The following is an 11,781-nucleotide window of genomic DNA, read 5'->3' as shown; positions in this document are numbered from 1 at the left end:
TGTGGTAGTTTTGCGTCTTTATGTGGTTATTTTGTGCATCTTTTTGTGTATCCGTTATCGTCTCTTTATGGTTGGTTTGTGGTGGTTTTAGGTTTATATGTTGTCCATTTTGTGTCTCTTTGTGGCTGTTTGGTCTCTTTGTTGTCATTGTGTGTCTTTTTATGGTTGTTTTGTGATAGCTTCTTGCCTCTTTGGTGCAGTTTGTGTGTCTTTGGCGTTGTTTTGTGTGTTTTTATGGTTGTTTTTTGTCTATGTGTCCTGGGTATTTTCCAGATAAACCCTGCCAGTGTGTAGTTTGTTGTTGGATTTGTTGTATGTCGTCTCCTCCCAGTTCAAATCTTCTGGATGGTTTCAGGACCAACCTGCCCAAACGTTTCCCACAGCAACCCCTGTTGATGACGTTTCTGTCTTTTGTGTCTTGCTTTTGTCGTTTTGTGTCTCTTTGTGGTCGTTTTGTGTCTTTGTGGTTGTTTTGTTCACATCTGATCAGTTCTAATTCCTCACACAGTGACCTTAGTACAGCGCTTTCAATCCAGACTGGTCTAGTGTCTCCATAAAGTTACTGTCAGTGTATATGTATGGATGGATCCATATTTCTACTAAAATGGAGTCTTTAGTTGACTAGTTACACAATTATGAGTAATCTTTGACATTTTTGTCTTATTTTTGATTAATCTTTAGTCATTTTTCACATCATTTTGGACATTTTAGTCATTTTGGGCAGGTTTTAAGTCAAAATATTGCAAAATTGCAGTTTTTCAGGGGTCAATAATTGAAAATTTGTCCTTTGCTGGAGACATTTAATTATTTGGATCTGTTGGAAACTTTTCTGAGTCCTCATCAGATGACTGATGTTAAATCCTCAAAAGTTGAAGTGTCACAGCTCCAATCTCATTTGAAAATTCAGCATTTTTTTCCAGAGATTTAGTAATTTTGAACAACTTTTGAGTCATTCTGGACAGGTTTTCATCTGTTTTAGACACATTTTTGGTCATTTTGGATGACTTTCAAGTTATTTGGACCATTTTTTTACTAATTCTGAAAGGTTTTACATTAAAAAAAACCATCAAACTTGAAACTTCTCTTTCATCTTTCATCAGATTCTACGGATGTTAGAGCCTCTAAAGTTGGTGAAATATCGACCAAAGACTGTATTTTAGTAGAAATATGGATCCATCCATAGATGCACATTCTTACATGAAATTTATAGGACCACAATTCCAATCTCATTTGAAAAAAATGCATTTTTTTCATTTTTAATGTAATTCTGGACAATTTTGAGTAATAATATTGTACAAGGTTCAAGTTTTGGACAAATTTTGTGTCATTGTGCATTTTTTTTTTCCATTTTCAATGTTCAGTAACTCTTCAATATTGTCATTCTGGAGTTTTATGTCATTCTGGACCGAAGTTAAGGTGTTTCGGACAAAGTTTGAGTCATTATGGATGGAGGTTATTTGGGACAAGTTTTACTAATTCTTTAATAGGTTTCACATCAAAAACAGGACAAACCAGAGCCTTGTGTTGTCCAACGGTGCTTCAGTTCAGAAGCAGAGTCGGCAGATGTTCCTTTCCTAACAAACGTCGAGCCCATTAATGATTTATGATTCGAACGGATCCTCGTTAACCATGAACGAGGCACAGAGAGCTGAGGTTGCCAACACTTTAATCCAGACAGAACCACAAAAATACATCAACAGCAAGAGGTCTGACATCAGCGACTGACAACGACGACGACAGGAAGCTGGAGCAAACATGTAGGTGCACATTAAGAAGCCTGCCTTTAAAATGGGTGGAATCACCCTTTAAACCATTTAAATTTCACCTGGACTCAAACAGATTCTCTCAGAAACATGTTTTACCCTCCATCTGTTTTTTAAAGTGGAGCTCTGAAAGAAAAAAACATCAGTTTATGAGTTTACAGGTCACTGATGAGCTGTAAACTGTCAAACTGTTGGATTTATAACTTGTAAACTGAAAAACGTTTTATTTTGGTGGTCAAGGAACACCAAAAACCCACTGGCGGGTTTAAGAAACATGGTATCTTTAAAAAAACACAGAAATGACACCATTTATCAGCCAGAAGCTATAAAACAATAATTTGGTCCTAATGTTTTCCAACACAAAATTAAATCTAAATGTGAAATGTTGATATTTCATCAAATCACTGTTTTCTAAATGTCTTATTTAACAAAAAAATCTAAATAAACTGTTTAGTCCAACCAGATTGTACAAAAATATCAAATGTTTTACCAAAAACAGTCTCACAACAAAACGTTTTCAGCCTGTGGAACAAATGACAAACCTAGGTAATAAAATTAAACCTTTTTTTCAGTTTTAGTTGTTCCTGTGGGCAGCTGGAAAATTTACATATTGATTTTATCTTCTTTTTTTGGTGGAGTTTTGTTTTTCCTTTTCCCGATTTCCTTCTTTCTAACTGCACAGAAGTCACCTCTGAGTTCTGTCTCCTTCTTTATGTTGTTCTGTTTCTATAGAGGAGCAGGACTTTAGATTGAAAAATGAACCACAGTGAATAAAAAAATGAGAAACACCCAGAAAATGCTGTTTGGAGTTCAGATGTTTAAACCTGCATTCTGTCTAACAGCCAGCAGGGGGCGACTCTCCTGGTTGGAGAAGGAGGTCTGAATATATAGAAAACTAGCCAACATCTCACTTGATTTATCCCTTTAATAAACATTCTACTGTTGAATTGCTAGTTTCAAGTCCTCCAACTCAGCTTGACGTTTATTCACCAGCTTATTCTCCCATTTACAGGAATATTGATGGTAAAGCAGCTTATGGTCACTATTTGTTCCAAAAAAAACAATGTTACAGTGATCAATTCCAAACTTGACTAGTCCACCATCTTTTATATACAGTCTATGATGGAAACGTGCATGAATTAGATTTTTCTTTTGCTGCATATGTGGAGATTTATTGACGTCTTGCACCAGTTTTGTATAGAAATCTTATTACCCAGCAGTACTGAGCTCGTCCTGTTTGACCACTGGACTGCTGTCAGAAGCTGTTTTGAGTTGTTCTTAACTTAAAACAGCTCCTGACAAAATTCCGGTGGTCAAACAGGACTATTCACTCCTTGTTCCAGTAAAACCAAGATGGCAGTGACCAATTCCAGACTTGAGTAAACCACCAACGTCCACTTTTTATCTACAGTCCATGCTGGAAACAAATACCGACCAGGTATAACATTACAATCACCTGCCTAACATTGTGTTGGCCTCTCGGGGTGTCCTATGAGGTCTGGACCAGAGGGCCTCTCGGGGTGTCCTACGAGGTCTGGACCAGAGGGCCTCTCGGGGTGTCCTACGAGGTCTGGACCAGAGGGCCTCTCGGGGTGTCCTACGAGGTCTGGACCAGAGGGCCTCTCGGGGTGTCCTACGAGGTCTGGACCAGAGGGCCTCTCGGGGTGTCCTACGAGGTCTGGACCAGAGGGCCTCTCGGGGTGTTCCTACGAGGTCTGGACCAGAGGGCCTCTCGGGGTGTCCTACGAGGTCTGGACCAGAGGGCCTCTCGGGGTGTCCTACGAGGTCTGGACCAGAGGGCCTCTCGGGGTGTCCTACGAGGTCTGGACCAGAGGGCCTCTCGGGGTGTTCCTACGAGGTCTGGACCAGAGGGCCTCTCGGGGTGTCCTACGAGGTCTGGACCAGAGGGCCTCTCGGGGTGTCCTACGAGGTCTGGACCAGAGGGCCTCTCGGGGTGTTCCTACGAGGTCTGGACCAGAGGGCCTCTCGGGGTGTTCCTACGAGGTCTGGACCAGAGGGCCTCTCGGGGTGTCCTACGAGGTCTGGACCAGAGGGCCTCTCGGGGTGTCCTACGAGGTCTGGACCAGAGGGCCTCTCGGGGTGTCCTATGAGGTCTGGACCAGGACGTTGGCAGTGAATCCTTTGGGTGTTCTGGGTTGTGCAGTGGGGCCTCTGGGAATCAAACTGGTTCCACTGCATCCTGTTGATTCTTGATCATAATGGGGTCTAGGTGATGATAAAGCTCAGTTCTTCACTCTGAGGACAGCGAAGGCTCTGGCCATGACGGCTCTGGATGTGCCGCTGCGTCCAGAACTGCTGCAGAAGGTGAAGCAGGAGTTCACTGAGGCAAAACTGAAGGATGAACAGAACACAGAGCAATTTGTAAAACACTCTTAATGCAGGTAGAGGAGCTGCTGCTCCACTGACTGTCATTCAGACTTATGGAGACTCTCTGCAGTCAAGAACACTGTGAAGAACACTCTGCTGTGCAAAGAAATGCTGACAGATTTTAGGTGATATCCACCCAGACCAGTGCACAGGTGCCCTTCACCACCTGCTTACTCTCCAGTGTGAGGTCAAATCGACATCTTGGGTTATTGTCATGTTTCCCAAGATGTTCCTAATTGTTTGTTTTTGTGATGTGGTGGGGAGCATTTTCCTGCGGGGGTAGGCCCGTGACATTTAGGATTTCCATTTGTATGAAGGAGTGTGTTTGTTCTGGGAAAGTGTTTTTTTTTTTTTTTATGTCTGAGTCTCATCAACACAAGTGCGAAAATCCAAGGTTTTCCTGCAGAACACCACATGAAACGAATATGATCGATGTTATTCACTTCACCTGTCAGTGGTCTTAATGTTGTGGCTGATCGGTGTACATTAATGTGTTCGCTCCTGCTACTTATTTGGAAATTAATTGAGATTTTGCACCAGTTTTAGTTGGAAACTTTGCTGGTAACAATAATCAGCGCTATGGAGCAGCGTCCTGTTTGACCGTTGGGACTGTTGTCTGGTGCATCAGGTTGTTTTGAGTTTTTCACAACGAGAACTTTCTAGAAGATGACCCGTGAAGACTTGGACTCGTTCTCTATGTGTGCCTCCCTCTCGACCTTCTCAGCCACCTCCTGGTCATCATCGCCAACACCCTCCTTCTTCAGGATCTTCAGCGGCCACCAGAGGGAGCCGCTGCGTCGGTCCCTGCGGACGCTGCGTCCCGCCGGGCAGCAGCAGGGGGCGCCTTTATCCCCCGTCAGGAAGTAGAGGAGGGCGTTGAGCCAGGCGTTGCAGGAGGCGAGCGGCCTGGTGACCTTGTAGCAGATGGAAACCGCCTTCATGGCATTGCAGCCGCCCAGCTGCCCTCGTCGCAGCAGCAGGAAGAGCGTCCGGGTCACGTGGAAGGGCAGAAAGCAGAGCGCGAACAGCAGCGTGATGGTCACGATGGTCTTGATGGATTTCCGCCGCCGCCGGATGTAGTGTGAGTACTGCGAGCCGGAGATGGACACTGAGGTTCGCTCCCGCTCTCGGACTCCCTCTGCCGCCCCGTCGCCCACCGGACCGTCCTCGCCGCTCTCCACGGAGCTGGGAGGGGAACGCAGCGTCTGAAATATGGTCCGGACCACCTGAGAGTAGCACCAGGCGATGATGACGAAGGGCACGAAGAAGCCCAGCAGGTGGAGGACGATGCCGTACGGGACGTAGTCGGCGAACTCTTTGTCGATGGCGTCATCCCAGCAGTTCATGTAGCCCTCCCTGTCCTGATCTCCAGTCCAGTTCCCGCCGTCCTTCACCCCTCCAGGACTGACCACCGCCCCGCCGCCACCTCGCATCACCAAACCGGTCTGGGCGAACCTGAAGATGGGGCAGGTGAGGATGAAGACCACCACCCAGACCAGCGCACAGGTGCCCTTCACCACCCGCTTACTCTCCAGAGTGATGGTCCTCATCGGGTGGCAGATGCCCAGATACCTGCAGACAGGTGAGTTCACAACCATCACATTAACCTCAGAAACCAACTATCAGCTGAGGCTTTGAAAGGATTTCTGCCTTTACACATGAATAACGTCCAAACTGAGGAGAGATCGGTTCTTTAGAAATGTTGAGTTTTTAAGATATTTTCCTCCAATTTAATGCTTTCAATATAATTATGTGATGATTTTATGAACTATGAAGCTGCACTCTGTAGAATTATTAAGATCACAGATACTTTGCGGGTGCTTTTCTGATAATAAAGTGATAATAATGGGGTCTTCTTCTGGAGATAGAAGGGTAAATATTTCAATAGAAAACAGAAGCCAATCAAGGTTCAACAGGAAATTATGGATTTAAACAAACAGAAGCTTCTAGTGAATATTAACCGTGTGCTGAGCAATAAAACCTTTCCTCTCATTAATACATGGAACATACAGTTTAAACATGTTTCCCCATATCCAGACAAACAGATAAGATCGATTCATAACCATGACTTCACAATTTATAAGTCATAAAAAACTGATTTCACCTCAATAAGGCATCATAACAAAACAAACAACAATTTGCACCATTATTTACAAAAAACCCAGTAAGAATAAACACTCCTGCCTAGCGTAAAGTTACTGAATATATTATAAAAACTATAAATAATCTACAACCTGCAGGAAAGTACTAAATAAAGCCTATTTAAGCCCCAGATTATAAGACCAATCATCATTCTATCCTGTGTAGTTTAACTGAGAATGACAGGATGACGCTTCACTTCCTGGAGGTTAAACCAATGAACCGGCCTGTTGCAGGTCAGCAGGACTCTTTTCTACACATTTCAGCAGCTTCCTCCTGCATGTCGTGTTTAGTTCAAGTCAAAGTTCAAACGGCAAAGCAAAGCAGCCATCAAAAATTAACGTTACCGGGAAAAATGTACGAGCAGCAGCTTCCTGTTTGAAGGTTTGGTGAAAACGTACGAGCTTGAAAGAAAAGGTCAAGTCATGAAGACAAAGTGCTGAATCACAGTTTAACACGTCAGTTTAGCTCGCTAACCAACATGTTAAACATCCAAAATGCTGCATTTACACTGAAGGTCACGTTACTGCAAAAATCAGGAGATTGCTCTGGGTTTTCAGGCATGTGGGTTCTGGAAAGCGTCTTGAGACAATCTGACCTGTAATTGGCGCTATATCAATAAAATTGAATTGAATTGAATTAAAATGTGCACTAAAGATGCACGATTCATGCAGCAGTGTGACGGTGGAGAGAACGTATAAAAAGCTGATATTAATGGAGAATCTGATTGTCTGTTACATATTGGCCCATTATTACTCCGCCAAGGAACACAGTGGAGTTATGTGAAGATCGATGTTGGTTTGTGTGTCTGTTTGTCTGTCAGCAACATTACTTATAAACAGATTAACGGATTTGGATGAAATTTCCAGGGAAGGTCAGAAATGACACAAGGACCAAGTGATTAGATTTTGGCAGTGATGCAGCTTATAGTCTGGATCCATGGATTTGTTAAATATTTCTGTATCATTGCCAGATAGCGGCACGGCGTCACTGTAACCATGACAACAAGTGAACACTACGTCAGCTGCCTGCTGATGATCACATGATTGTGATCCTGCTCCAAATCCACCACTGAGGACTTATCAGGACTTATCCATCAGAAATGATCCAAGGAACAACTGATTAAATTGTGGGGGTGTTTCTGAGTCCCATCAATTCCTGCCATCCGCTACATATTTAGGTCACGTGATTCAGTATCCGTACATAACGTACACATGCAGAACACACAGCTGTGCTCAGTGCAAGCTCATTGTGTTTGTGAGTGCATCTATACTAAATGGACACATTCTATGTTGCTGTGATTTCTGATCATCAATAACTAATAAAAAATCCTGCATTTCTACAAAAAATCCTGCATTTCTGACAATGCCATATGAAACTAAACTGTGAATCGAAAACTCAACACTAGACACTTGGATCGGAACAATATTTTCAATATTGTTTTAATATGTCCTCTCCGTAGTTTGTGTTATACAAGCTTCATACATAATGTGCAGTATTTCATGTTTTCATTTCTCAGGAAATCGTAGGAGGAGGAGAAGCTCACTTTCATGCACAACTTTGCCAATAAAATGTGCAATATTTAATTTTCATTTCATATTTCTGGTGCAGACTTTTACGTATAATATGGAGCAGATGATTTAATTCTATTATTTCATTATCATGTTTAATCAGTGTCATTTTTTACTGCTCTAGTCTTACTTCAGTTACTTATTTTATTCCAGTATTTTATCGTACTTTTATCTTTTTTACATTTGAGGCTGCATTTGTTGTCCTCAGTTTTTTCTGTGCAACATCTGGCATGAAAATTTAAGTTAATAAAGTTTTATCTCATCTTAGATTCAACAGTAACTGATAACAAACAACAATGAAACTTTGTGTACTTTTGTGACCAGGTTTTGAAAGGTCCAGTAGGTTCTAAAATTTGTCGGAAATAACTTAAAACTTGTCTAATGTAATATAAATGAGTAGAGGTCGACCGATATGGGATTTTCAAAGGCCGATGCGGATACCGATTTTTAAAAAAAATTTTCAGTCGATGGCCGATATCGAAAGCCGATTGTAGAAGCCGATTTTTAAGGCCGATATCCTTTTTTTTTTTAAAGCACATCGAATACAAAAGGCAATTTAAACACTAAAAGTATATACATGTATATATTACAAATTAAATACACTAGTAGAACTCTAACATTTATTGAACACAAAAAGTGAAAAAGTACAATAACAAAAAAAATACTTAAAGTTTACAAAAAATACAATTAAAAAGTAACCTGAAAGTGGTTAGGGTTAGGCTTGTTGTTGCCTGGCTCACTCGCTCCGCTCATGCTCTGCTCTCTGAGTGCCGGGGGTCCTTCTAAGGGAAAAGCGGTCACGGCAGCTGCCCGTACGGGTGCCTGATCACAAATCGGCTTTTTATTTGCAAATATCGGCCGATGGCCGATATTGGAAAAAGTCCATATATCGGCCCAAAATATCGGCCAGCCGATATATCGGTCTACCTCTATAAATGAGTCCAAGTTGGATTAAATCTTGACCAAATTGACTCAAGAATTGTCCAGAATTACTCAAAATAAGTAGGAAATGACAGCGTTTGAGTCATTTTTGAGTCCAGTTTTGATTCCCACTGGTGTCCACCAATGTTCCCGCCACTGGAAATCCAATCTCAGCTCCACATACTGCAGATATTTAATTATTTCTATGTTTACAGCTTCTACAAACTATTTCTCTCTACTCTCTCTCTAGATATTTAACTATTTCCTGGAGTCTTGACTGAATGTTCTGTTGGGCTGTGGTGTTTCCGTGGCGACCTACCTGTGCACAGAGATGCAGGTGAGGAAGAAGATGGAGCAGTAGAGGTTGAAGTAGAAGAGGAAGCGAACGAGGCGGCACATGAAGTCTCCGAACACCCAGCGATCCCTGAGCACGTAGCTGGCCACCAGGAAGGGCAGCGACAGGCCGTACATCAGGTCGGTGGTGGCCAGGTTCACCATGTAGATCAGAGACGTGTTCCAGCGCCGCCCGCCGCCAGCGCCGACGCCGTGGAGACGGCAGGAGCGAAGCAGCACCACCGAGTTCAACGTGAGGCTGAAGACGAAGGTCAGCGAGTAGCAAACGGGCAGGAAGACGTACTTGTAGGACTCGTCGATGCTGCAGGACGAGGAGGTGGGTGAGGAGGCATTGGGGAGGTCGACCTGTGGAGAGACGCTGGAGGCCGGAGTCAGCCTCATGGTGGACCTCTGGGGGCTATTTGTGGCTCGACTCGGGTTCCTCTGGCATCATCTCAGCTCCCAACGGCTCCTTCATCCATCTATAAATTTATCTGTTGATCTATCGTTGGCGGACTCCGCTGATCCACGTCTCTGCAGCAGCGACAGGACAGAAAGCTCAGCGTCATTAGTCGGTTCACAATGTTCTGCTGATGAAGGCCACGTCTCGCTCAATTAGCCCCTCAATCATTAACGAGGTTTTCCGGAAACCTCTGAGCGCTCAGCAGGTCGGCGGCATGTCAGGGTTTAAGTTCAAGTCAGTTTGATGTGAAGCAAACACTGTTGACGAAGCCGTAAGAAGAACACATTTATTCATGTTTACATCCACAGGTACAGCGTAGGGTTGGAGTTCTGTAGGTAGAATCACTCCACTGGTTCAATCCAAACCAGAATATTCCAGATGTGTTGCTGTGATGATACTGATTCCTTCATGTCTACCTCTACTGCCACCATCAGGTTCATATTTTAGTCTATTTAAACATGTTTTCTTTGTAATTATCTCTGAACTCCAACAAGTTTGTCCTTTAGCTTTTAACCCTATTTAACCCTGTTTCTATCTATCTATCTATCTATCTATCTATCTATCTATCTATCTATCTATCTATCTATCTATCTATCTATCTATCTATCTATCCATCCATCCATCCATCCATCCATCCATCCATCCATCCATCCATCCATCCATCCATCCATCCATCCATCCATCCATCCATCCATCATCCACCCATCCATCCATCCATCCATCTCCAGCATATTATTGGTGATTTCAAGTGTTTTTGTGATGACTTTGAATCTTTAAAGTCGATGTTTTTTTCCTCTCTACTCTGTTCATCATCTCTACAAAGATATTTCACCATGCTGAATGGATCGCCAACAATTTGACTCATTTTTGCTGTTTAATGTCTTATTTTCCTCATTTTTCTCATTTTTGAGTATAATTTTTACATATTTTGTTTTATTTTCACAATTTTGTCTCAGTTTCCTTTTTTTGGCATTTTTTCTCATTTTGTCATTTTTTCTCATTTTTTTCTGATTTTTGCTCATTTTGTGTCATTTTATGTCTCATTTTTCTCATTTTTTGTCTGTTTTTTTCAGATCTTCAAATTATTTTCCTTATTTTGTCTCATTTTGTGTCTGTTTCTTATTTTATCTAATTTTTCTCATTTTTCTATATTTTATATCTTATTTTCCTAATTTTTTGTCTTGTTTTCCCCATTTTGTTTAATTTTTGTCATTTTATTTCTCATTTTCCATGTCATGTCTTATTTTGTCATTTTGTGTCTCATTTTTCCATATTTTGTGTCTTGTTTTCCTCATTTTCCTCATTTTGTGTCGCTTTCGTCATTTTCAGTCTCATTTTTTGTCATTATTGTGTATCATTTGTCCATATTTTGTCTTATTTTCCTAATTTTGTGTATCATTTTATGTTTCATTTTTCTAATCTTGTCTCTTCCTCATCCTATAGATGTTTTTCTAGCTCCGTGTTTTCAGATTTTTCCTCTCTACTCTGTTCATCATCAGTAGAAAGATGTTTCACCATGCTGAATGGATCTCCAACTACTTTACCTCCTCTCTTCACTGCTTCTGAGCCATGCTGCATTTATTTATTCATTCAGTAGGTTTTACTGTCCTCTAATGTAAATTTTTTACAAGTTTTGGGCATTTAGAATCATTTTTCAACTATTCTGCACAGATTTAAGCCATTTTAGACAGTTTTAAGTCATTTTTGCACAAGTTTATGTCATTTTGGACACATTTCTATTTTTTTTAACAACTGCAGACAGCTTTATGCGATTTTAGACAATTTTTGAGTCATTTTAAGTGAATTCATGTAATTTCAGACAGTTTTTGGGTCATTTTTGATCATTTTTACACAAGTTTATGTCATTTTGGACAAATTTTGACTCATTTTGAATGTGAATAATCTGTAGAAAGATGTTTCACCATGCCGAATGGCTCTCCAACAAGCTTTGGTTTTCCTCTGTCTCTCTGAGGAAACACTGCCTGCAGTTCAAGCTAAATCTCTGAATGTTTTGGTCTCAGCTGAGTCGATCCTGGAGAACTGATTGTTCTGGTTCCTGCAAATGTCTTACTTTTGGCTCATTTTTAAAGAAAAGATGCAGAATGAAGTGATTTTTTGGAAATATTCAGATTTTTTATGTTAGATTTGGTGAATTTTTCAGACTGAGCAGCGGATCACAGATGATTACTTCAAGAACCGCAGG

The 11,781-nt window shown here is 41.6% G+C and overlaps 1 protein-coding gene across 2 annotated transcripts in view; it reads right to left on the bottom strand.

Moving 5' to 3' along the window:
* Positions 1 to 1,432: 1,432 nt before the first annotated feature.
* The window catches only part of LOC111568041 (P2Y purinoceptor 3), a 10,810-nt gene continuing 461 nt past the window's right edge, over positions 1,433 to 11,781 (bottom strand). The window contains exons 2-3 of one of the 2 annotated variants that reach the window (XM_023269492.3): positions 9,102 to 9,649; positions 1,433 to 5,723 (exon numbers count right to left, since the gene is read on the bottom strand). In XM_023269492.3, the coding sequence (XP_023125260.2) occupies positions 4,811 to 5,723; positions 9,102 to 9,517 (1,329 nt within the window). In that variant the 5' untranslated portion in view covers positions 9,518 to 9,649 and the 3' untranslated portion in view covers positions 1,433 to 4,810. Of the gene's footprint in view, positions 5,724 to 9,101; positions 10,464 to 11,781 lie in introns of those variants that run through there. The other variant, XM_055017025.1, reaches the window with a different exon arrangement.

This window comes from Amphiprion ocellaris, chromosome 14, assembly GCF_022539595.1.
Source record: "Amphiprion ocellaris isolate individual 3 ecotype Okinawa chromosome 14, ASM2253959v1, whole genome shotgun sequence".
NCBI classification, from domain to species: Eukaryota; Metazoa; Chordata; class Actinopteri; family Pomacentridae; genus Amphiprion; species Amphiprion ocellaris.
Note: the sequence above shows the minus strand (reverse complement) of the source record. Positions and strands in the feature narration are given on the sequence as shown.